At 39.0% G+C, this 27243-nt stretch overlaps 1 protein-coding gene and 1 pseudogene across 1 annotated transcript in view; one reads left to right on the top strand and one right to left on the bottom strand.

Annotated features, from left to right (window-relative positions):
• Positions 1 to 27243, bottom strand: part of TRPM6 (transient receptor potential cation channel subfamily M member 6) — a 146904-nt gene that overhangs the window by 40798 nt on the left and 78863 nt on the right. Inside the window, exons 20-25 of the mRNA XM_037797533.1 lie at positions 23678 to 23806; positions 22188 to 22439; positions 21057 to 21231; positions 20742 to 20856; positions 15477 to 15670; positions 12282 to 12414 (exon numbers count right to left, since the gene is read on the bottom strand). Coding sequence (XP_037653461.1) covers positions 12282 to 12414; positions 15477 to 15670; positions 20742 to 20856; positions 21057 to 21231; positions 22188 to 22439; positions 23678 to 23806 — 998 coding nt within the window. The remainder of the gene's footprint in view (positions 1 to 12281; positions 12415 to 15476; positions 15671 to 20741; positions 20857 to 21056; positions 21232 to 22187; positions 22440 to 23677; positions 23807 to 27243) is intronic.
• Positions 26249 to 26584, top strand: LOC119505058 (annotated as a pseudogene).

Here is a 27243-nt window from a genome sequence, read left to right as displayed (position 1 = left end):
GGAGAAACTGGCAACAAAATGCCAATAGGGGAAAAAGATAAAAGCCTAGTTTTTCCAGCCAAAGGACCAGGAAAAGGGAATCCTAGTCAGACAAAAACAATGTTTAGAGACTAACCACCCTCTTCCAAGCAAACATTATGGAAAATACTGTGGCTCCACCCCCACCAGCAGAGGAGAGCAGACTCCCACCGGCTCCAGACTGAAACAGGGCAGCATAGGCCGTAAGTCAAGGAAACATTTCTCAAACAGTGCTAGGCAACAAGCTACTTGCAAAATTTCCAAATCATACCATTCATCAAAGTACCCTGCAGGTGGAGTAGAGTCAAGTATGACAATCGATCTCATTGAGAGAGAGAAAGAAAGAGAGAAGAAGATGTTGGTTAATATTTACACGTTTATATCTCTACAAATGTCTCCATATGGGGATGGATTGTCTAAGCTTAACAACCAAATGAATTAATTACAAAATACACCAAATTCTATTCTATAAAAAGAAATTCAAACATATAAAAAAATTTAAAATAATCAATAAACTGGAAAATGATTATTCTAACAAATATGATGAGGCAATACAATTGTTGAGAATAAAAAAATACAGACTCCAAAGGATCAAACAGGAGGATTCACAAAGGATAAAGAACAAAAGGTAAGGAAACTAAGTAAAATATTCAACCTCATTAGGTAGTCAGAGAAGTGATAATGAAGATAACAATGAGTTCTTCGACATTGAAACAACATTTTTTACCCAGCAAATTTTAAAAAGATACAATAGCTCAATGATGGCAAGAAGGCACTATTGGGACATTCAGTAAGGCAACATACATAAAGAAGCTGTGATTTCAGTATGCTAAAACAGATATTCTTTACATTATGAGATTGATTATTATGCAGTCATTGAAATTCACACTTATACCAATGATAGTAATTTTCTTTGGCTATTCTAGTAGGATGAGGGGTTGAGGAGGTCTTCTATGTTCTACATTGTACCTTTTTAATTTGGTATAAAAATTTTGTAAGTAGAGAAACAATAAAGGTTAAAAATACATGTACAAAGAATGTTTATTTGAAGAAACGTTTTTGATGTGAAAGGGAAAAAAACAAAATATAAAATTATATAATTTTAACTAAAAATACTTAGAAGGCCTGAAGAAAAAAAAGTCAGAGTTTTCAGTGTGATATGGCTTATGACATTGAGTGGTTTTTCTTTCTTTTCTTCCCCTGCTTCATGCTTTTATCTGACGAGGGTGGGGGAATAATTGGCAATTTCACAATTATGAAAACCTTTGATAAGCAGGGATGATGTAAAAAAGGGAGGGAATCTAACTAAAGCTTTCATGGCTAACATGCCTATATGCAGAAATAAAGACTCATCCGCAGTCTTTTTTTTGGGGGGGGGGCAGGAGGAAGCAGTGATTAAACACAGGGTGCTTAACACTCAGCTATATCAAGACTTCCTGAAGGGTGTTGGACTTCCCCTCTCCGGAACATATCTCAGGTCACATGGATTGAGAGAGCATCCATTTTTTCTTTCCGGGAGCTTTATAGGTAGGAATTAAAGAATAAAGAGGATGATATTTTCCAATTTTATTATATTCTCTGTGAGTAGAGCCCTCTCTTTCTTGCTTTGCTATAGAATTCAACTTCTATAACTCAATAGAGCTTAATAAATGCTCCCTGACCCTCTGGAACCTGCAAAACTAGAATTGACAAGGTTGATGGGAGAAACAGCACACAATATATGTGTATTCCTTCCAAAAGATGCTTAATTAGAGCCTCTCCATCCAGTGCACTGCTTCATCTAATTCAAAAACAGTACGGTCTGAACAACGGTAAATGGAGACTCATTAAGTTCCATTAGCAGCAGTCACATCACATCGAATGGATATAAAAGACACCAGCAACTATTCACAGCAACAGGTAACACACTACAATAGAAGCCTGTTACACAAATAACCTGGCCATCTTCAAATTGGGTCCTCTTGCTTTTACAGCCACTTATTTCCTAAAGCTCAATGTCCTGTGAAACATGTTTTAATTATAATCCTGGACCACCAACCTGTTAATTAAATCCAGTCCTTCAGTCATTCTGACATGTAAAATAAACCCGTACCATTTTAGTTTCCTCTGAGCAAGATATGAGGGTAAAGGGGAAGACAAGCATGGAAATTGTGTAATTATCATCATCATCATCATCATCATCATCATCATCATCATCATCATCCTCACAATATTCACTGAGTGCTCACTATGTGCCAGCCATTTTACAAAGGCTCTACATGTATTATTTTATTTAACCCATGCAACAACCCTATAAAGTAGGTTTTCATTTTTCAGCTGCTAAAACAAATACCATACAATGGGTTGGTTTAACCATAGGAGTTTATTGGCTCACAGTTTCAGAGCAAGAAATGCTTTCTTTCTCCAGAGGTTGGTATCTTCTGGCTGGCTGGCTATCTTTGGAGTTCCTTGACTTTTGTATTACACGGCAATGCACATGATGGTGTCTTCTCCTTTCTCTTCCAGGTTCTGTTGACTTTCAACTTCTAGCTGCTCCACGTGGCTTCTCTCTCTGTGTTCAATTTCCTTTGCTTATAAGGACTATAGCCATATTGGATAAAGACCCATCCTCATGCAGTCTGGGAACACCTTAACTAATAACATCTTCAAAGGTCCTATTTACAAATGGGTTCACACCCACAGGACCAGGAGGTGGGACCTGAACATGACTTTTGAAAGGGACATGATTCCATCCACAACAGTAGGCATTACTATAATCCCTTTCACAAAAAAGAGGTGAGGTTACGTGATCTAAGTCATGTGGCTGGTGGGTGATATGGAGTCAGGCTACAAACCCAGACAGTTCAAACCCAGAGAGCATGAATGACAGTTCTCTCTACTCTGAGATGTAGAGTAGGCTTCTTTTGGGGGTCTTAGAGTCTCATGAAGTACTAAATGAATTACACCAACATTTCCCATGCTGAGAGGAATTCATAGATGTTCCTCAAAAAGGCTGCATGAACTATAACTCTCTAGTGTCAAATCACAATGCATATTATTATGTTAAAGTGTTTAAACAATGCAGCATTTCCCAAATATAATGTACCCAAATAAGCTGAATGCGGAAGGACACCTAATAACATCTTGCTCCACAGAATACAGATAGGAAAATGCTAGCTTACACTACTAGAGCCAAAAAGAAGCCAGCATTCAATATAGGGAGAGTGGGACCTAACAAACTATATTCACTGAAAAAAGATATAAAAATCTTTAATATATTCTCTCCTTTTTCTGTTTTCACCACTCTCTTAATTCTATAAGGTGATCTCTTCTTTAGAGGTAAGCAAATAAGCAATATCTTTTTAACTTCCTTTCCCTCCCTCTTAAAACTATTGCTCGGTTATCTCAGAAAAGCATCCTACCTTCCTTACCATACCTCAGTTATGAGCTTCCCAGAAATAATCCCAACAAGGATAAAAGTATAAAAAAGAATGCCAGGAAGACAGTTCTATCAAAGGGGAAAATTGATTGTGTTTTGAAGTTAAATTCTAAATTCTGAGGCAAATTCTAAAGCCCTTGAAAGTATTCAGAATATTTTTCAGAAGCCACAGGCCCATCTACCTTGCAATCCTTCTCTACTTAAACCACAAGGAAAAAAATCCAAGAGAAATATGATATATAATGATTGATGTTGTCAGTATTTTTTTTTTAATTACTTGTTTGTAAATGTCTGCTTCTCATGTTTTCACTCTATATTCCCTTGGCTTATGATCCTACCTTCTCCTCATTTTCCTTAGACTCCTCTGGCCAATTCCTTTCAGTCTTCTCCATGAGTTCCTTTCCCTCATATTTCCATTATATAAGTGTTGATACCTCCAGGGTTCTGCGCTCAGCCCACTGAGTGTCTTCTGCCTGCTTCCTGGGCATAATCACTGCCTCTGTCATCACCTTAATTTCCTACAACAGGAGATGACTCCTAAATCTCTTTGTCCAGTTCAAATTTTCACCCAGATCTTGAGATTTGTACATCAAAAGCCTCCCAGACATCTCTGGATAAGTGTGCCACAAGAATCTTAAGTTAAGACATTGCTTTCCCCACATCTTTTCCTCCATGTCCATTCTCTGCCTCAGTAGTACCTACCACCTTTTACCCAATTTTCCCAGCTACAGATCTGAGAGCCATCCTGGACTCCTCCTGCTCCCTCAGCTCCACATCCAATCATTAACATAACTCATGAATTGTCTGTCCTACACATATCTTTGTTTCATCCCCTCCTTTCAATCCCACCACCGCTGGCCTTGGCGAGGCATTTAGAACTCATCCATCTGCTGTATCATTCTCTACAGTGGTCACCTCGGTTCCAATTCTGACCCCTCAAATCCACACTGTTACTGAAGGAATCTACCTAAAAGGTAAATCTGTTCCTACCACTGACCACCTGAAACCCTTCCTTAGTTTATTGTTTAAATTAAGGGGCCCTCCATAATCTTATTCTGGCTCATAATCTGGATACCATTTTGTCTCTATCTTATCTATTTATTCTACTTTTCTTAAGTTAGAAGGGAATTTGTATTTGAAAAAAATTATACACCCAATTTTTGAAGCCTATTTTTATATAATCACATACTTCATAATTTGGGGAGTCTATTTTTACATAATCATATAATATCTGTCAGAGCAGTGCCACACACTTTATCTATATTGTCTCATTTAACCCATCCACAACTCTAAGAGGAAGGTATATTACCACGTCCGTTTCGCTGATAAAAAAACTAAGGCTCAGAGAGGTTCAGTAAAATTTCCAAGAACATATAACTAGTAAGTGGCAGAAGCAGGACATCATCCTAGCTCTGTAAACTCCTAATCTGGATATATGTTTCATACGAAACTTAGAACCAAGCTTGTCTATAACACTCAAGGAGCAAAGTTGTAAAGGGGGCAAAATGTGTGAAAGACAGAAAAGGAAGGGGAAGTTCATAAGACTATGACCTAAAGATATTATTTTGAAAAAAAAAAAGAGTTTTTTGGGCTCCCAAATCTTTATTTGATATTCATTTTTTTCTCAATATTAAATTTGATCCAAAATTCAATCAACTACCTGTGATGGTTAGGTTCGTGTGTCAGCTTGGCCAGGTGATGGTGCCCAGCTGTCTGGTCAGGCAAGCACTGGCCTAACCGTTGCTGCGAGGACATTTGTGGCTGGTTGATGGACCTACAGGCTGGTTTATTGAATCATCAGTCAACTGGCTGCAGCTGTGACCGATGACGTCAACGACGGGCGTGTCTTCCACAATGAGAGAATGCAGTTGGCTGGATTTAATCCAATCAATCAGTTGAAGACTTTTAAGCAAGACAGATGAGGACCTTCACTTCTTTGGCCGCCCAGCGAAGCATTTTCTGAGGGGTTCGTCGAAGTTGCCAGTTCATTTCCTAAGGAGTTCATCGAACACGTTCGTTAAAGTTGCTGGTTCGTTTCCTGAGGAGTCCGTCGAAGTTGCCAGTTCATTTCCTGAGGAGTTCATCGAACGTCTTCGTTGGATTCTGCCAGTTTGCTGCCTGCCCTATGGAATTTGGACTCGTGCATCCCCACAGTTGCATGAGACACTTTTATAAATCTTATATTCATAGATATCTCTCATGGATTCTGTTTCCCTAGAGAACCCTAACTAATACAACTTGGTACCAAGACTGGGATATATACATATTTACATAAATAAGGTATCACTAGAAAAGTCCTAAATCATATAGATATTACTCATATCCATATTGAACCATTTGGAAAGTTCTGAACTTTATGGTTTTAAATAAGACCATATTGAAAAAGAAAGAAAGACTAGAAGATGGCAGCTAGGAGAGACAGGGCAAAAAAACACCTCTGTGAAAAAATACTAGATAAAACCCAGAAAGTGACCCAGAACACCAATTCCAGCAATGCACCAGCTGGACAAGGTCTGCTAAATCCACAGGGACCGTGCACTTCATGAAACTGGGAGTCTGCATTCTGAAATGAGTAAGCCTGCTGAATATCCAGCAACCACACTGCAGTGTGGGGAAACCGTGGGTTGGCATTTGGAGGTAGACTAGTTCTTTTTTAAAAAACCCAAAAGCGGCTGCAGAAATGGCAGTGAGAACCACACAGTGAAGCACTGCAGGTACGGGATGTGTGAATGCCTCAATATCTGGCATGGAAGATAGCCTTTCATGCACCCGCTGCTAATTGTCTCAGAGCGAGGAAGGCAGAGGTGAGCCAAAAGGGGAAAATAACCACGCCCCTTGCAGCCATCTTCCTGGCGGGCTGGGAACGCTCCTGCCTGGCGCCAGTGCCACAGCCCAGAGCCATGCCAAAAAAAAAAAAAAAACCAGTGTGACAGGAAGTGTTTCCAGCATCATGCGCACACACCACAGTATTAGCTGTGGACAGTAGCCTTTCAAGCACCCACAGCTAATTGTCCCGGAGCTGGGAAGGCGGAGCTGTGAGAAAAGGGGGAAATTAACACGCCACATACAGCCATCCTTTCAGCAGGCTGGGAATGCCCCTACAAGGCCTGGTGGCCCAGAACTTCCCTTGAGGGACAGTGTGCACTTGTGATGTAGCACAACCTTCCCTAAGCAGAGGCCCTAGAAGGGCGTGGCTTGGAAGAGGGACCCACTCGGAAATCCCAGGGACCATATGCCAATACTAAGGACTTGTGGGTCAGCAGCAGAGACAATCTGTGGCAAGACTGAAATCAAGGTTTAGACTCTTGCAACAGCCTTAAATCTCCAGGAACACCTGGGAGGTTTGATTATTAAAGCCACTCTCGCTCCCTAACCGCTCAGACACACGCCCCACATTCAGGGCGGACAGCACCAAAAATACACCCAAACTTGGTGCACCAATTGGACTCCACAAGAATCAGACCCCCACACACCACAAAGACAAAGTTGGGGAGAACTGACTTGAGGGGAAGAGGTGACTCACAGACTCTGTGAGAAAGTGTACACCACCAAGCTCCAACGAATTAGAGATTAGACTTTGAATAATCCTACATATCCTAAAAGATCTCTATCAAGTAAAGCAAATGCCAAGGGGCCAAAAACAACAGAAAATTTTAAAGCATATGAAAAAACCAGACTATATGGATAACCCAAACCCAAACACCCAAATCAAAAGATCAGAGGAGACACAGTGCTTGGAGCAATTAATCAAAGAACTAATGACAAACAATGAGAGCATGGCACAGGATATAAAGGACATGAAGAAGACCCTAGAAGAGCATAAAGAAGAAATGGCAAGAGTAAATAAAAAAATAGATGATTTTATGGAAATAATAGAAACTGTTGACCAAATTAAAAAGATTCTGGATATTCATAGTACAAGACTAGAGGAAGCTGCACAATGAATCAGTGACCTCAAGGAACACAGAATGGAAAATGAAAGAACAAAAGAAAGAATGGGGAAAAAATTGAAAAAATTGAAATGGATCTCAGGGATATGATAGATAAAATAAAACATTCAAATTCAAGACTCCTTGGTGTCCCAGAAGGGGAAAAGAAGGGTAAAGGTCTAGAAAGAGTATTCAAAGAAATTGTTGGGGAAAACTTCCCAAACCTTCTACACAATATAAATACACAAAGCATAAATGCCCAGAGAACTCCAAATAGAATAAATCCAAATAAACCCATTCCAAGACATATTCTAATCAGACTGTCAAATACTGAAGAGAAGGAGCAAGTTCTGAAAGCAGCAAGAGAAGAGCAATGCACCAAATACAAAGGAAACAACATAAGACTAAGTAGTGACTACTCAGCAGCCACCATGGAGATGAGAAGGCAGTGGTATGACATATTTAAAATTCTGAGAGAGAAAAATTCCCAACCAAGAATACTTTATTCAGCAAAACTCTCCTTCAAATTTGAGGGAGAGCTTAAATTTTTCACAAACAAATGCTGAGAGATTTTGCTAATAAAAGACCTGTCCTACTTCAGATACTAAAGGGAGCCCTACCGACAGAGAAACAAAGAAAGGGGAGAGAGATAAGGAGAAAGATTCAGTCCTAAAGAGATTCAGTAATGGTTCATTAAAGGACAATAAGAAAGAGAAGGAAAAAATATATCTGACAAACATAAAACAAAGGATAGATGGCCGATTCAAGAAATGCCTTCACAGTAATAATGTTGAATGTAAATGGATTAAACTCTCCAATTAAAAGATACAGCGTGGCAGAATGGATCAAAAAATATGAACCATCAATATGTTGCATACAAGAGACTCATCTTAGACACAGGGACACAAAGAAATTGAAAGTGAAAAGATGGAAAAAATATTTCATGCAAGCTACAACCAAAAGAAAGCAGGAGGAACAATACTAATCTCAGATAAAATAGACTTTAAATGCAAGGATGTTAGGAGAGACAAAGAAGGCCGCTACATACTAATAAAAGGGGCAATTCAACAAGAAGAAATAACAATCATAAATGTTTATGCACCCAATCAAGGTGCCACAAAATACATGAGACAAACACTGGCAAAACTAAAGGAAGCAATGGATGTTTCCACAATAATTGTGGGAGACTTCAACACATCACTGTCTCCTATAGATAGATCAGCCAGACAGAAGACCAATAAGGAAAATGAAAGCCTAAACAATCTGATAAATGAATTTGATTTAACAGACATATATAGAACATTACATCCCAAATCACCAGGATATACATTCTTCTCTAGTGATCACAGAACTTTCTCCAGAATAGACCATATGCTGTGACATAAAACAAGCCTCAATAAATTTTAAAAAAAAATTGAAATTATTCCAAGCTCTTTCTCTGACCACAATGGAATACAATTAGAACTCAATAACCATCAGAGACTTAGAAAATTTGCAAACACCTGGAGGTTAAACAACACACTCCTAAAATAAATGGTTTATAATGTAGAATGTAGGGGAACTAGCGATAGAGAGCAAATAATGAAGGGGGAATGATAACCCAATAAGAACAAATAAGCTATCATGGGTAAATTTAACATTCTGGGAATGCCCAGGAATGACTATGGTTTGCTAATTTCTGATGGGTATGGTAGGAACAAGTTCACAGAAATGTTGCTATATTAGGTTGTTTTCTTGGGGTAGAGTAGGAACATGTTGGACTCCCTTGTTATGCTTTGTTTGAAATGTTTTTTTAATTGTATTTTTAAAAAAAATTTTTTTTTGATATAGTTGATTTAAAAAAAAAAGAATTAATTAAAAAAAAAAAAAAAAACTGTGAAAAAATATGCAGAGCCCCTTGAGGAGATGGTGGAGAATGCAGGGGTGTTGGGCTCTCCCACCTCAATGGTTGCTGATGGGCTCACAGACATAGTGGACTGGTGGTTTGATGGGCTGAGCCCTCTACCATAGGACTTGCCCTTGGGAAGACTGTTGCTGCAAAGGAGAGGCTAGGCCTCCCTATAATTGTGCCTAAGAGCCTCCTCCCAAATTCCTCTTTGTTGCTCAGATGTTGCTAAGCCAACTTGGCAGGTGAAATCACTACCCTCCCCGCTACATGGGCTCTGACACCCAGGGGAGTGAATGTCCCTGGCAACGTGGAATATGACTCCCGGCATCATGGAATGGAGAACATCTTCTTGATCAAAAGGGGGATGTGAAAGGAAATGAAAGAAGCTTCAGTGGCAGAGAGATTCCAAAAGGAGCCAGAGGTCACTCTGGTGGGCACTCATATGCACAATATAGACAACCCTTTTTAGGTTCTAGTGAATTGGAGTAGCTAGCAGTAAATACCTGAAACTATCAAACTACAACCCAGAGCCCTTGAATCTTGAAGACGATTGTATAAAAATGTAGCTTATGAGGGGTGACAATGTGATTGGGAAAGCCATAAGGACCACACTCCCCTTCGTCCAGTATATGGATGGATGAGTACAAAAATGGGGGAAGAAAAAAAAAATGCACCCAGTGTTCTTTTTTACTTTCATTGTTCTTTTTCACTTTAATTTTTATTCTTATTATTTTTATGTATGTGGTAATGAAATGTTCAAAAATTAATTTTGGTGATGAATGCATAACTATATAATGGTATGGTAAACAATTGAATGTATGCTTTGTTTTGTATGACTGCATTGCATGTGAATATCTCTCAATAAATATGAATAAAATAAATAAACAAACAAATAAATAAATAAGACCATATTTAAGGATTCACATCTATTTGGACATCAGAAAAAAAAAGATGTAGAACTGGGTATAACATTTTATGATCAGTTCACGTATATTCAAAAATGAAGGACCACATTTACGTTCTGCCCATTTACTGTCACTTACAAAAGCAAGTCTGTGCTTTTAAAAACATATAATAACGTACAGTCCTCCATATTTTAACACAGAGCCATGAACCCACAATTAGTAATAACTCCACAGTATCTTCAGTCCTACTCATTTCCTAATGTGTTCAGTTTCTCCAACACATCTTCTCTTTTCTCAGGTCCCTGAATGGCCTTCCTGCACCCTCCTCTCCCCAAAATCAAACCTAGCCACAGCCACCCCTAGATGGAGACTCTGCCTCAAGACCAGCTGTGTTCCTACGCCCATCTGCATCGTCTTGAACAGTGGCCATATTCCCTCCTGCTCCACTGCTAAGTGGGAAGCCTGGACCCTATATAAACTCCCATTCTAAAGAACTTTGCTTCAGCAAATAGCCCCGCCCTCTTGGCAGCACCTGTAATTCCTCCCTTGGTGGTGGAGCATTCCCAGGACCGTAAAAATACGTTTTATTATGTCCACATGAAACAAAACAGAAGAACTTTCTTGTCCCCATATCCTCCTTGCTTCCCTTCATGAGAAAACGTCTCAAAAAAAAGTCATCTGTAATTGTCTCCACTTTTCCTCCCAGTCTGTCTTCACCACCTCAGTGAGGCTGGCATCAACTCCACTGCACAAAACTGCTGGTCCATGAACCCTGGTCCAGCCATCAGGCTGTCCTGTAGCCCCCTTGGGGACCTGCCTGCTGCTCCCGGACACACCAAGCTGCCTCGGGCTCAGGGCATCTGCATGTGCTGTTCCTTCTGCTAGATGTGCTCTCCACTGTATGTCTCAGCCTGTCTCCCTCCCATCACTTCCTCAGGTCTCCCACATGGTCACCTCCTCCAACTCCTCAGAGCAGCCTTCCAACCTTCCTGGACCAAGTTGTTCAAAACTGTCCAACCCAACCCCCAGTCCTGCCAGATCGCTTTCCACCATTATTGTCTATTCCCTTAAACTATTTTTCTTCATAACACTTTTATTGCCTGATACTAAATTACTTTTATGTGTTTACTGGTGTGCCAGTTTGATGTATTATGCCCCCAAAACATGATTATCTTTGATGTAATCTTGTGTGGGCAGACATATCAGTGTTGATTAGATTGTAATTCTTTGAGAGTTTCCATGGAGATATGACCCACCCAACTGTGGGTGAAGACCCTGATTGGATAATTTCCATGGAGGCGTGACCCCACGCATTCAGGGTAGTTCTGAATTAGTTCACTGGAGCACTATATTAGCTCAGAGAGAAGGAGTGAGCTTGCTACAGCCAAGAGGGACACTTTGAAAAACACACAGGAGTTGAGAAGAGAGGAGGTGCAGATGAGAGACAGTTTGAAGACGGCCGTTGAAAGACTTTTGCTCCAGAGAAGCTAAGAGAGGGAAAAGGCCCCAAGAGCACCTAAGAGTAACATTTTTGAGGAACTGCAGCCTAGAGAGGAACGTCCTGGGAGAAAGCCATTTTGAAACCAGAACTTTGGAGCAGACGTCAGCCACGTGCCTTCCCAGCTAACAGAGGTTTTCCGGACACCACTGGCCATCCTCCAGTGAAGGTACCCGATTGTGGATGACTTACCTTGGACACTGTATGGCCTTAAGACTGTAACTTTGTAACCAAAGAACCCCCCTTTATAAAAGCCAATCCATTTCTGGTGTTTTGCATTCCAGCAGCATTAGCAAACTAGAACAACTGGCTTATTTTTTCTCCTCTACTCTTCACAGACATGCTCATGTGTGCACACACATGAATGTATGCCCTATGAGGGCAGGGACTCTTGTCTCTTATTCATCACTTATCCATGGTGACTAGAAGAGTGCCTGGAACACAGTAGATGCCCAATAATTATGCATTGAGTGATTATTATGTGTTACTGAATGCTTCAAATTTTAGAGAAATCAAATCTCTGCTATATGAAAGTAGACCTTTCTCCTCTCTTAGACATTCTAGTAGAATCAGGTTTTGGTAGCAGTTTGGGGATGGAAAGTATATATATATATATATCTTTTACCTTTCTGTTGTCACTCGGATTCGTTCCTCACAGCTACAATTCAGACTTTCTATCTTCTCATGGAAGTATTTTTCCACACACTGCTCTTCAAAATCATGAAGCTTTTTCAAATCCTCCTTACTCAGATAGAGTTCTGTAGCAATAAGGATGGTACATAAAAATAATCATTTTCACTCTTGATAGGAAGCTAATCAAGGTACGAGTGGCTTTTCTTCCACTTTTGTGGAAAACAATTGTCACTTGTTCGGTCAAAGCTGGCTGCTTTACCACATTGAATTCCGAGACCGATGGAGACACAGTAGAAGATTTCAGGGGAAAATACCAGTCTGGGTTTTTCCTACTTGTTCTATAGACAGACTTGGGAATTTGAAAATGTTCTTATGTGGAATAGACACTTTCTCCTCAATATTTTCATCAGTTAGAACGTTTTTACACATTAAAAAAAAAAAATTCACTATACTTAAAAGCAAATGGGAAAGAATCTGACTGCCTTATTCTGCCCTGCCAACTGTTTTAGTTATCCAAATGACAAATAAACAATCCAAAAATTAAAATCACGGTTATAAGAAGGCAAAGCCTATTTAAATTAACCCAATAGGTGTAAGAAAGTTTTTACCTTGTTACACTGAGTGCGTATAAAAGAGATACTATTATTACTGGTCAATGACAAATCAATTTGTACCTTCCCTGATATAATCAACTCATTAAAAAGAAATCATTTTGTGAAATTATGAGGCTAATGTAATTCTACATTAAAATTCTGCATTCGTGTGTTTCAGTTGTCACTGACCTAACAGAATAATACATCATCTCTGAATAATTTTCTAATGCTTGGAAAAAACAAAAGTAAAACAATGTTGCTAAAAGAGCAAAATTGGAAAGCTCTCTTCCTTAAATTGTTTTGCTTAAATGCAAAAAAAAATAATTCCCCAGGATCTCTTAAAAATGCAAATGTTCCATAATTTTCCAATAAAATGAAAGGCAAAAAAATTAATTTTAAATTAGAAAATATTGCCTAAGAGACAATAATATTCAGCAGTAAAATATGTTCATATCTCAAATGCACAATGTTTTCTGATTTATATGGTGTGGATGAATCTTTCAGACATTAAAAAATAAATCCAGCCCCTCCCCAATTCCAAGTGTCCATTTAAATGAAAGAATCTCATATGAGCAAGAAACTTTATTTAATTTGAGCCTTATGTGGGGTCCCTGAGGCAAACACCCAAAAGCAATGGTACAGCCTGCAGTGTGTGGAACCTCCTTGTCACTGTCCACCTGGTGGCACTGCTGCTCCATGTGGAAACATTTTTATTCTCAATACAGATGATTGGAAGCAATGTCACAATTCAAGAATGTTCCAGAGCTCAGGGTGAGCTCACCTCTATCTGTCAAAAAGTTTACTTGAATTTCATACCAGAATCATCCGATAAGCTCAGATCAAGGTAAGCCCAGGAAAGATTCACCAGTATGACACTAGGAAATCTGGCCAAATTCTAGTTAATTCCAGAAATTCTCAAGCAGTACATACTCTACTATTGAATGCAATGGTTCTGAAGCCAATGCCTGGGATGGCTCTCTATTAGAAATCTAAAATTTACATCAATAATTTTAAGCCTTAAGATTAACTTCACTTGGGTTTTGGCTTCCTTATAAAGGCTGAACCTCTTGGGGAAAAAATGGAAAAGACCACTAAACCTTCACAGTGACTCAAGAGGGAAAAAACACTTCACAGAGCCCTCTACCAGGAGCAAAAGCACATCACCCTCTCAAACATAAAAACGCTCTGCAGGGAGCCCTCTTGAGGAGCTGGTGGAGAATGCAGGGGTGTTGGGCTTCCCCACCTCGATGGTTGCTGATGTGCTCACAGACATAGGGGACTGGTGGTTTGATGGGCTGAGACCTCTACCACAGGACTTGCCCTTGGGAAGACTGTTGCTGCAAAGGAGAGGCTAGGCCTCCCTATAATTGTGCCTAAGAGCCTCCTCCCAAATGCCTTTTTGTTGCTCAGATGTGGCCCTCTCTCTCTAGCCAACTTGTCAGGTGAAATCACAGCCCTCCCCCCTACTAGGGGTCTGACTCCCAGGGGAGTGAATCTCCCTGGCAACATGGAATATGACTCCCAGGGAGGAATCTAGACCCGGCATCGCAGAATGAAGAACATCTTCTTGACCAAAAGGGGGATGTGAAAGGAAATGAAATAAGCTTCAGTGGCAAAGATCCCAAAAGGAGCCGAGAGGTCACGCTGGTGGGCACTCTTACGCACAATATAGACAACCCTTTTTAGGTTCTAATGAATTGGAATAGCTAGCAGTAAACACCTGAAACTATCAAACTACAACCCAGAACCCTTGAATCTTGAAGACGATTGTATAAAAATGTGGCTTATTAGGGGTGACAATGTGATTGGGAAAGCTGTATGGATCACACTCCCCTTTGTCCAGTGTATGGATGGATGAGTAGAAAAATGGGGGGGGGGGAGGTACCCAGTGTTTTTTTTTACTTTAATTGTTCTTTTTCACTTTAATTTTTATTCTTATTATTTTTGTGTGTATGGTGGTGAAAATGTTCAAAAATTAATTTTGGTGATGAACGCACAACTATATAATGGTACTGTGAACAACTGAATGTACGCTTTGTATGACTGCATGGTATGTGAATATATCTCACTAAAAATGAATTTAAAAAAAAAAAAAAAACACTCTGCAGGGACCCACCTAGATGTATAAATACCCAGCAATCTCTCATTCGAAACCCTGGAAACCCATGGAATCGTACATGTTTTGGAATTCAGATTTTTTCTTTTCTAGTTTTAGACAAGCAATATCATATCACGATTTTCATATCATGCAGTCACAATTAATAATTCTCTAAGAATTATTCTGACAAGTTCCCAGGTCAGCTGAAAACACAGATTTGCCAAGTGACATAAAGTCTTCACACATTCAAGCAGAGATTGTTCCAACTTACTCCTTTCTTTCAAATAATCAGTTAATCTTGGCAAAAGGCACTGCAACCACAAAATGAGATCAATGCGTTTACTTAGCCCCAAGGCATCAGCTGATATTCTCTTGTCAAATAACTCCCAGAGCCTTCCATCCTGTGTCGTGAATTTTATTCACAATGCCCTAGTGTGCCTTCACCTGGGATCTCTACTCTTTACTCTCTTCCTCTTGCCCACCAAAAAAAACTTACTTAATCCAACATCACCCTCTTCTTGGTCATTTTGTGCTCGATGATGGCAGAGGCGGCGAACGAGGAGGCCAATATAACTCAGCAGGATAAAAGGTGGTGGCAGCCATGGTTTCTCGTGGTAGGTCATGATGTAGCGATAGCGATTGTATTTCCACAGTTTATTTGAAATGGATTTCATATCTAAGTAAACATTGCTGTAAGTTGTAGTAAGAGGGGGGCAATATTATAATATGGAATCCTGAAACACAACAGTTAGATTCTTTTTTTGTTTTCCAACTTCCCTGATTGGATCACTTGGTACTACCAGCAGTTAGCCAATGAAAATAGCATACGCTGGGTTTGAGGTTTATGATTTTTCTTCCACCAAACAAAATACAGAAATCACTTTGTACAATAAAATGTACTAATCAGAATAATGAGCAAAGGGCAAAAATTACAATCAAAGAGAAAAATGCTAACATTTTAAATGCAATAAATAGACACTACTGTCTGGAACTCAACACTAGTTTTGGCTCTCTATCTCTTCCTCATATAAGAAGCTCTTTTTCAGTTCATAATTCATCCCTCATGGTAAACAGTTTTAGTGTCCCTCTGTATTATCAGCCTTATGAAGATATCTTCCTAATGTCAAATATGAGAATTGTTAGATTAATCCTAGTTAAAACAACTAAATAAAGCAAAATTAATAAAGAAGAAACAAGGAAGAGAAACCAATTCATCCTAAAATAAATCAAGAACCAGAACTTCTATATAAAAGCTAGTTAAATTATTTAGATTAACTGTACCATAAAAGTAGCCCTTTATTGGCAGTCCACTTCGGATTTTTCCTTTAACTAGATCAACTATAATGTATAGATAGTATGGTAAATATTGATATAATAGAACTTCTTATATAAGTTACAGTGGGTGATAAAATTATTCTTAAACAACATACCATCCTTAACTACTTAACTTTAAGTATATAACATTATGTGAGAGGACACAACGGATTGTGATCTTAAAATTTTTCTTTGGTTAATATTAAATTTAGTTTCTTTAGAGAAATATGGCTGGGGAGAACTGGAATAGGGTTGCCAGATTTAGCAGAAAAATACAAGCACCCTTAAATTTAAGAAATGATAAAGAGAAGGAGCCTCAACTATCCTGGAAAAAGTCATCTTAGGATAAGAGCAGGGGTAAGTTTCTCAGAGTACATAAAGTAGATGATTGAAACATAAATGACTGGGTTGTAACAGTAGTTATCAAAGTGTACTCTGAACCAGCAGTAACAGCATCACCAGAGAACCTGATAGACATGCAAATTCCTGGGCCCCATCCCAGACCTACAGAATTAGAAATTTTAGGAGTGTACAAATAGAAATCCTTGTTTCCTCAAGCTCTCCAGGCTATTCTCACGCACCAAAAAGTTTGAGAACTGCTTGGTTAAATCACACACGAAGCGTTATCACAGGCTGTTCACCAGCAGGTGTTGATAGTCACAAGATATTTCAGGTTCTTTTTAATTATTGGTATAGAATTCAGCCTGTCAAGCCCCTGGGTAAGCAGTCAGATCTGGGATCCCTCTGTTTATTTGGTCCTCAATGTGCTCCTCTCGAACTTGAGAAGAATGGCCTATGTGTGGATTTCTCAGCCTCTCTTTTCTCACCTGACTTTTTTTTTTTTTTTTTTTTAAATTCAGTTTTATTGAAATATATTCACAAACCATACAGTCATCCATGGTATACAATCAACTGTTCACAGTATGATCATATAGTTATGCGTTCATCACCACAATCTATTTCTGAACATTTTCCTTACATCAGAAAGAATCAGAATAAGAATAAAAAATAAAAGTGAAAAGAGAATACCCAAACCATCCCCCCATCCCACCCTATTTGTCATTTAGTTTTTACTCCCATTTTTCTACTGATTTTTTTTCAATTTTTTAACTTTGTTTATCAAAAAATTAAAAACAAACAGGCAAACAACAACCAAAAAAAACCCACAACATTTCAAACAAAGCAATGGATTAAGGAAAACAAATAACCTAAAATAACTACTTTGCTTCCAATATGTTCCTACCATACCCCAAGAAAATTAATAAACCATGTCCAAACAGAGGAGTAAGAAAAACAAATAATCTAAAATAACTACATTGCTTCCAACATGTTCCTTCCATACCCCAAGAAAATTAACAACCCCTAAGAAAACAAAGGAATAAGAGAAAAAAAAAAACTAAAATAACTCTATTGCTTCCAACATGATCTTACTATATCCAAGAAAGTTTACAAACCATAATCATAATCATAATCTGTTCTTATTAGATTATCATTCCCCCTCCACTAATTGGTATCTCTAGGTCCCCTACATTCTACAGTATAAAACATTGTCTCACCTGACTTTTTATGAGAAACAAATAACTTACAACTTCTCTTAATATTATTTGAAATAACAACAAAAAAAGCAAAAATATTAAGCACCAAGAACACTTATAAAGTTGTAAAATATTAGGGCTAAGCAAGAAGATAGGAATCATATAATCTTGTAACAAGAAGGAAGGTATGCCTTCCTTAGATATATATAAGAACACAACAGGTATTTTTTAAGTATTCAGATTTCTTATGTCTTCCTCCAATCCTTATTTCTCTGCAGTCTTAGATTGCATGCATTGATTTTCCCTTTTCTTATGCTTCTCTTTAATCAATGAATAAAATGCCTAGGGCAGTGACTGGCAGCTAAGAGGCATTCAGAAAATACTAGTTTTCTCCTATTTCACTTGATTTCTTTCATCCATTAAACAAATGTGTGTCAGGCACTCCTTTCAGTGCTTGGGACAAATTCACGAAGAAAACAGATGAAAAAAAAAAAAAATACTCATCCTTTGTAGAGCTAATATTCCAGTAGAAGAGCCAGAGAAACATAATAAATAAATTATAAAACCTATTTGTATATATATGCGAGTGGGTATAAATATAGAAAAGTAGGGGTATCAGGAATGCCAAGAAGATGGGAGAAGGCAACAGGATGCACTTTTAAATACAGTCCTTAGTTTAGGCCTAATTCAAAAGGGGGCGTCCGAGCCAAGACTTGAAGGGAATGGGAGAATGAGCCACACTGATGTCTAGAGAAGAGCAATCCAGACAGAGGGAGCAGCAAGTGCAGACATGCCTGTGTTGTGGGGAAAACTGCCAGAGGACAGTGAGGTTGGAGAGAATTAGGTGAAGGGAAGAGAAATATGATGCATAATTTGAGAAGTGGTAGGGAAACCAACTCATGTAGGTCCCCATGTAGAGAAATTCAATGCATGCAATCTAAGACTGCAGAGAAATAAGGATTGGAGGAAGACATAAGAAATCTGAATACTTAAAAAATACCTATTGTGTTCTTATACATATCTAGGGAAGGCATATCTTCCTTCTTGTTACAAGATTATATGATTCCTATCTTCTTGCTTAGCCCTAATATTTTACAACTTTATAAGTGTTCTTGGTGCTTAATATTTTTGCTTTTTTTGTTGTTATTTCAAATAATATTAAGAGAAGTTGTAAGTTATTTGTTTCTCACAAAAAGTCAGGTGAGAAAAGAGAGGCTGAGTGTTGGGGACAATTAAGGTAGCATATATAATATTCACCTTCAGCAATACCGGTGACATGCAACATGGCCGCCAGGGCTGATGCAAGAACAGCCTAAGCTATAATTAGCCTTCTTCAAGGAAGTAACAGTAGTTCCCGCCTAAGCGGTAGCTAGTTCGCGCCAAAAGCTCTAACCGTACATCTGCCTTCCACCCTAGCAACAGCAGCAGCCAATCCTAGATCGCCACCCGTTCTTACTAGCCACCCCCATCCTACCTTAGAGCATATACCCTGCCTCTTCAATAAAATTTTGCAGCTTGTTCAGAAACCTGTCTTGCTGTCATTCTTCGTGTCTCTTGTCCCATACCATTCTTCCTTCGCAGGACTTGGAGCCTCCGTTGATCGTCCCGTGGGCCGGGACAACTGGCGCCCAACGTGGGGCGATAATCCGGCTTGATTAACCGGGGTGCCTGGTCTATTGTAAGTTATTTGTTTCTCATAAAAAGTCAGGTGAGAAAAGAGAGGCTGAGAAATCCACACATAGGCCAGTCTTCTCAAGTTCAAGATGAGCACAATGGGGAGACATTGAAGGGCTTGGAGTAGAGGGTGACCTCATCTCACATATGTTGGTCCTTTGGGCTCCTGTGTTGAGAACAGAATATACGGACCAAAGAAAGAAGCAGGGAAATAAGTTAGGAGACTCTAAGGTGGCGGTGGGATGATGAGAAGTGGTGGCACTGATGACCTATTTTGAAGGCAGAGTCAACAGGAATTCCTGGCAGTCTAGAAGTAGAGATGTAAGAGACATCAACAATTACCCTAAGATTTTTTGGTTTGAACAACTGGAAGATGGAGTTGCCATAGAAAATCATGGCCTCCTTCATAAATTTGAGAAATTCTAGAAGTAGAAAAGGTGTAAGTCGGGAAAGAGGAGACCAAGAGTTCCATTTTGGATATTTTCAATTTTAGAAATTGATTACCCATCTGACTGGAGATGCAAGAGGGCAGTTGGATCAACAAGACTGGAGTTTGAGCAAGAGATCTGGGCTGGTGATATAAATCGGGATTTGACAGCATCTGTCAGCATATGCAGGAAACTAAATGAGATCATGAAAATAAGGGTAAATAGAAGAGCAAGGTCATAACCCAGGTACATTCTGATATTGGTTAGTGAGAGGAAGATGACCCAGAAAAGGGGACTGAGAAGAAATGAAATATAAGATAGAAGAAAACAGAGAGCAAGATATACTGAAAGCCTAGTGAAGAAAACATATCAAGAATTCATTAGCCAACTTCCAACTCCAGCAACATTCCCCTTCCAAGATTCTAACTTATTGCTTAATTACAACTTACACTCTTCTTTCATTCTGCCTTTATTATTCCTCTATCCATTCATTGTTTTTTCTCTTTGCATTTTGTGCTTCCTTCCTAACAGTAGCAACATGCCCATATTTTAAAACCATAGTATTGTGGCAATCAATGCACAACTATGAACAACTAATTGTACACTTTGAAGGGCTGTATGTTATGTGAATATATCTCAATAAAATTGCATTAAAAAAATAAAACAAATGCCATGAAAAAAAAAAACCATAGTAATATGGAACACATAAAAACAAAAGGTTACCTACTCAAAATGCATGTGAATCTTCTCAAAATACCTGCCCCCATTTTGATTTAAATAAAATAACCACTTTTAAATGAAATGACCTACTTGAAGAAAGCAATCAGTAGGTTCACCATGATGAGATACTGCACGAAGAGGTAAACAGCTTGGAGGAACGGAGTAAGGAAAGATCCAGGAGGGCAAGATGGCTGGCTTTCACAAACTACAAATAAAGAATTTACAGAATGAGAGATAAGATAAATCACAGTCCTGTGATTACAGACAAACATGGCACATTAACTTTGCATAATTCAATAAATATTTGACATTTCTGAGATTCAGATGATAATTTTCCAGATTATTTTTTAATCCAAGTACCTACAAAGGTTCAACTTCTGAATGATGATAAGATCCCATACATACCATCTATTTCTGCAGCATAGACTTCTCCATACATCATCCAGTATGGCTCAAATACAATATCTCGAGCTAGGCTCCAAGACGGCGGCTCCTTTGGAGACAGGATGGCCTTGCGTGCCACTCCAAAGCTCAGGAGGACGATGGCCATCATGATCACAATGTAGAACATGTTTGCTGTCTGCAAAAGAGCATAGCACAGCCCCAATTTTATCAGAGAGCTGGAATATAAAGCAAATCAAACACTAATGGCCAGCACAATTACACCTGCCTGTCACTGACCAAAATGCCCAAGTCCATGAAGGGCTCTATTTCCTTTGACCAAATTATTTTTTCTCTACATAGTATGTGTTTCCTGTCATTCTGGTACATGGAACAATGTAATGCACTAAGGGGAAAAACTATGATTCTTTCTTTAAGAAGTAGTGAAATGTGAACAGCTTTTGATTAGCTAATACCCAACTTTTCAGCAATTGGACCAGAAGTTTAGGCAAAGAAAAAAATAGGGGGTATTCAAGTTAGCCAAATGGCTCCTCATTCCCAGCATTAGCTTCAGGAATTGACCAGAGTCTGAGAAACTGATCCTGCCAGTTTCATTTCACCTACCAAGTATACATAAACTCAACTGATTTGCTCACTATGGCAGAGACAATTAGTATTCACCTAAAATGCCATGAATATTACATGAGCTTTTCTATATTTCTAGCCTCCCTTCTTTTAGGTTGGGGCCAATGGCCTGCAGAGTAACTGTGATTTGTGTCACTTCCTGTCTGGAGCAGTTAAACACCATTAGACTTTCTCCATCTCTCTCATTCCCTGCCATAGGAGACCTTGGAAGCCACATGTTGATGTGGCTCTGGATCCTGAGTCACCAGGTGTGAAGGAGAGCCCCCATGAGCTCTCATCAAACTTTACGTGAGGGAGAAAAATCTACCCAAGATCCTGATGATCTACCCAATATGCTACCCAATAACATCTGTTAAATATTAATTTGTGACTATAAGGAAAGAACTGATGAAATGATCTTGCTCTCTGTGTTTCCATACATAATTCCAAAAGTTAAAATATTAGACGTTAACCATGAAATTAGATAGAAACACTGAGAAGGACACCAGAATATAAAAAAGTGGTACTCACCATTTTTGCAACCATGGTCAGATACGGACCTGCATGTTGATTCACAGCAAAGAAGTCCAGGAGCCGTGAGAACCAGAATATGATGTCTATGCAGTAGATTAATCTTCCCGCTGTATGAAAAGGAGGGTCACCCCACCGAAGTCCAAAACCAACTGAAAACAGGCCAGTAGCCAGTGTTTCCATTAGGTTCCAGTACTCACTAAACCATACCTTCACCTTTTGAGTAAACTTCCCAGGTTCTGAAATAAAGATCTAAAATAAGGAAGAAAGATGGAAACTTGAAGAGTGGGGTATAATCTAAGAGTCCCATCAATATTATCTTCTTCAATACATCAACCCCTCATTTAAAGAATAATTTGAATCCTGCCAAACCTTAGATCACACCAGGATTTTAGAGGCTTAAGTTATCCTCAGGTAATGAATTCTTTAAATAATTCTATAAATATATTTTAATGCTACTGTTAATTCTAGCCAGCCACTTGACAACCCAACCAGAATTCCAAAAAAAAAAAGGAGTTTTTCTAACTTTCATTAATCCTAAACTAAATGGGGAAATGTCAAGACATTTTAAAACTCTTAATATTGCAATGAACTTATGCAGTTATAATTCCATTTCATTAGGTATAGCAGAGTACAAAGAATGCCGGCTTGAAATCAAGGAATCCTATCTAATACTATTACACTATTATTTAGTGAACTGTTGACAAACTACTAGGACATGATATTGGAACTCACTATTATAAAACATTACCTCTGCAAAGAATATCAGACAAATTGATAAGTAAAGTAGTAAACCTATTTTTCAGAAGCATTAAAAATGGTAGAATTCAAACAATATTTCTCTCCTGAATTGTTTTTTATAATCTATAAACCCCACAATAGTGAATAGCAGGTAATATAAGTATAGTTACTAAGAATACATTTACTTAGTGAATAATGTTGCTCATGTTAGCTCTAAGACAAAATTAATGTATGTGAATGTATAGACATAGAAACACATATACATTGACATGTGAAACAGTCCTAGTCATAACTGTACATGATTGCCTAGGAAGAAAGAAAGAAAAAAACAAAATAAAGAAAAAAAAAGTCACCTGCTGCAAACTAGAAATGAGAATTTTGTTTGCTTTGTTTCCTCGACTACTTGCCCGAAAGGGATTTTCAGCTTCAATTTCCAAAAGGTGTTTAGTAAATCAAAATATATGGCAGGTCTAACAACAATCAGAAGTCATCACAAGAGCTGAGCACTAAAAGTCCTATCACTCCCGGACTGATAAAGTGCTTCCAAAGAGCAGCAACCAGCAAAAAGTATTGGGCAAGGATAAAAGGTTGGATCAGGGATTGTGTCTCAAATAACCTTCCTGCAGCCTGCAAATCAGAATCAGCACTTCCAATCTCATCCCCACCCTTGAACTGCAGGTTTTCATCTCCAGAACCCAGAATACTCTAGCGGAGGTGTGTAGGAGACAAAGGTAGAAGGGACAACTCACCTCCCTGACTTTCTCAATGGCGTTTGTGAAGATGTAAATGATAACAAGCCACTCTTGCATGCTGGGCTGGGGCTGCATCTCCACCAACACAGTGTAAGTGAACAGCATGAGGAAAGCCAAATACATCATCTGTAAAGAGACACACACGTTCCCCAGACAGAAGTGAGAGTAAAAATGGAGGATGCCAAGCAGACACAGGCTGAGCCCAGGAGAAACACACACACAAGTGCATTTCGATATGATGACATGAAAACATATCTGGGCTCACCCTCTGGTCACTGATGATCTAATATCACGTATTGCACAAGAACCCACAGTTTTCTAGTCAAGTATTTAGTGGCAGGAGTGAGGACCACTGTTGTCAGAGGCATGGAAGAGGGCATTATCTCATCCTGTTGACTCCTGACCACAGTTCCCAGAATCCTGCACATTCCAACACGGATGCCACCAAGGTGACAGGAAGCCAACAGGGCATCATGTGCCACCCTCTCCATTTTAAACAAAGAAAATGTGAGTGGCAAGTAGGCCAGACTAGTGGTGTAAGCAGGTGCATATTTTCAAATACAATAAATAATTGTGTTTACTACTTCTGGGAGTTTTATTTAGGATGACTAGTTTTGCCCAACTGTGACTTCCTGGTAATTAAGGACTACTTCCAGATGTTTTTACTTTCAGCACCCAGCACTCTGCCTGACACATGGTAGATCTTCAATAAATGTATGTTTAGTTACTAATTGTGTATGTTATACCTGAATTTCCTATTTCTTAAAGAATTAAAACACACACACACACACACACACACACACACACACACACACACATATATATATATATATACACATGCTGAGTAATAGCTCTGCAATCTTGCCTAATTTCCTTATCTTCTTAAGATATATTCCCAGAAGAAGAATAGCTGGGACTGCACATTTAAAACTGTGACTCATTTGACTAAGTTGCCCACCAGAATGGCTTCATCACTATACATTATCACCAACAACACATGAGACAGTGCATAGCACATTCCTTTAAAGAGCCTCCATGACTACACACAGTGCCTGATGATTGGCGCTTGTGTTAAAAAGCACAGGTCAGTAGAGAGAAAAATGTGCAGGTGTGTATGTGTGTGTTCATTCTCATATATTTTAACTTTGATCCCTATTTCTCACATCTATTTAAACTCTACCTAAGCTTGATAACTCTGCTTCTTAGTTCTGAACAGATAACATGTAGAACAGCCTAAACCATTCCTGATTGTATAACAGTAATGTTATATGCATTAGGTAGTATTTCAGGCAATGAGAATGGGTATTTCTGCCTACGCATTAAGGAGCTATTAATACATTAATCCGGTACTTCGCTTGGCCTATGTCTCACAGTCTCAATAGTTTTAATGGCTTCGTAGGGCTTTAATTTAAACAAATCTGTTTTATAAAACAGTGAGTTTTTATGTTTCTCATTGCTTTCAGGGTGATCATACAATTGACTCCTTAACTTGCACTCCAAGGTGCATCTTAGTGTAACTGAGAAAGTAAAAATTAGCAAATGATTAAGATTATGAAATCATTATACAGATTTTTTTTCTTTCTGTATTGTAGAATAGCTGGAAGTTAACACCTGAAGTGACTGAAACTCAACTAGTCTCAGCCCTGTATATACTTACTACTGTAATGGTTATTCTAGCCTAGCCTCAACACTGTTTATACTGGTTATTGTAATGGGAACAACTCCATCTCCCCTTATTTGAATCCATAAAAAACCCGAACTCCTCAGACTTAGGGAGACAAATTTGGGGACCAACAGGCCATCTGATCACCTGCTTCATGCATAGCAATAAACTCTTTCTCTCTTTGAAACCCTGCTGTCATGGATTGGCTGCTATGCCCGTCGCAAGAGAACCCCACCTTTGTTCGGTATCATTAGGACCTTTATCGATTTGGTCTGCACTTCTTTCATTATTTATACATCATTATTCTTTGCCTTATATTAGAATTATTTACACATATTAATAGTCTTCCCTGCCAGCCTGTAAGCTGCCTGAGGACAGCAACTATGTTTGACCATCTCTGCTTTCCACTCACTTCCAGTGCCCAGTACTATGTCTTAAAAGATGGCAACAACTCTTGGTAAAAACTAATTGAATGATCTGGACCATGTGTTAACTTCAGCCATAAAGTTTTCTTTCTAATATATGTAATGTATGACTGTATGGATGTGACGGACTTATAAACAAAAATTACAAACTCATCCAATAAACAGATGTTCAGCTTGAGAAACTGGTACCTTGGGAACAAGCTGGATTCCTAAAGGCTATTTTTGGTCCATTTGATCACTAGTCCAAAATGACATTACACAAGGCTACAAGCAACTCATGCGTCCACCTCCAGGTAAAATTAAGCTTCACTTAAAACACTGTAAACTGCCCAATGAATGGGTGATACACTATAGCAGGTGGCAAGGTGAGGGACAGCCACATTCGCAGATCTGGCTGAGCCATCAAAACCAAAAAGTGCGTGGGAGCCTGGCAGGGCCTCTTCGCCCTCTAGCCGCCGCCCTGCTGTTTTGGCCAGGAGGATGTCATACATACGCAACTTAACAGCACACATGCCCGCCGCGTCTCTCTAGGCGGCTTGAAGTGTCCCCTCTCCTCCTACTCCCTCACTGTACCTCCAGCTGCTGAGTGATTATGGCTACACCCTAGGAACTGGGAACAGCCAGGTACACAAAACAAATACTCTGAGCTGCTGGCCATCATCAAAGAGTTGGGAAAAGATCTGACCCACCTACGTGGGGAGCAAGAATGTAACAGAGAGACTAAAATGAGGCATCATTCACACTAGAGGACTGGTTCTCGAGTGCTTGGCGGAAACAAAACCGAATGCCAGATCCCAGCCGTCTTGTTGGCTTTGAAGGCTTTCCATCTTTTTATAAGTTGAGAAGTTACAATTCATCTCCCCTGTTCAGATGAAAATGCTGTTTTCAAAATGTTTAAGAGTTTGTTTTAATTTCTCCCCATTTTCCTTTCCTCCCATGGATCACTAGGCTCTGGACCTACAGACTTTAAACTTGAAAAAAGATTTTGCAGTTGATTGGGATTTCTGTTTTAAATACTTAGGAAGTACCCAGTGTTTTTTGGTGGTTTTGTGTGTGTGTGTGTGTGTGTGTGTGTGTGTATGTGTATGTGTGTGTTTTTTGTTTTTTTGTTTTTTCCCTTCAACATTGATTAAAAAAAAAAATACATGGAAAAGTTACCTATCATCTGTGGCAGCCCCTGGCCTGAAAAGGAGAGGCCTGCAGACCTAGGTGCACAGCAGTCTGCGTGACCTAGGCAGCTAATGTTTAGCCTATCATCTTCGTAAGCCAGAAAAGAGAAGAAGGGTAAAATGTAGCTTTAAAATGTGAAATGGAAAGTAAACAGGAGGTAAGAAACTCTTGGTCTTACAAAAAAGCAAAATGTAAATACCTGCATCCTGGCTCCCAAGTGTTACCACTCTTGTGGTTATTTACAAAGCCTCTCACCCTTAGAAATGTCTTTGTCTTAAACCCTTATAACTGGCTTGCTGTCCTCT

Source organism: Choloepus didactylus, chromosome 10 (genome assembly GCF_015220235.1).
Source record: "Choloepus didactylus isolate mChoDid1 chromosome 10, mChoDid1.pri, whole genome shotgun sequence".
NCBI lineage: Eukaryota > Metazoa > Chordata > Mammalia > Pilosa > Megalonychidae > Choloepus > Choloepus didactylus.
The sequence above is the reverse complement of the archived record's forward strand: the minus strand, read 5'-3'. Positions and strand labels throughout refer to the sequence as shown.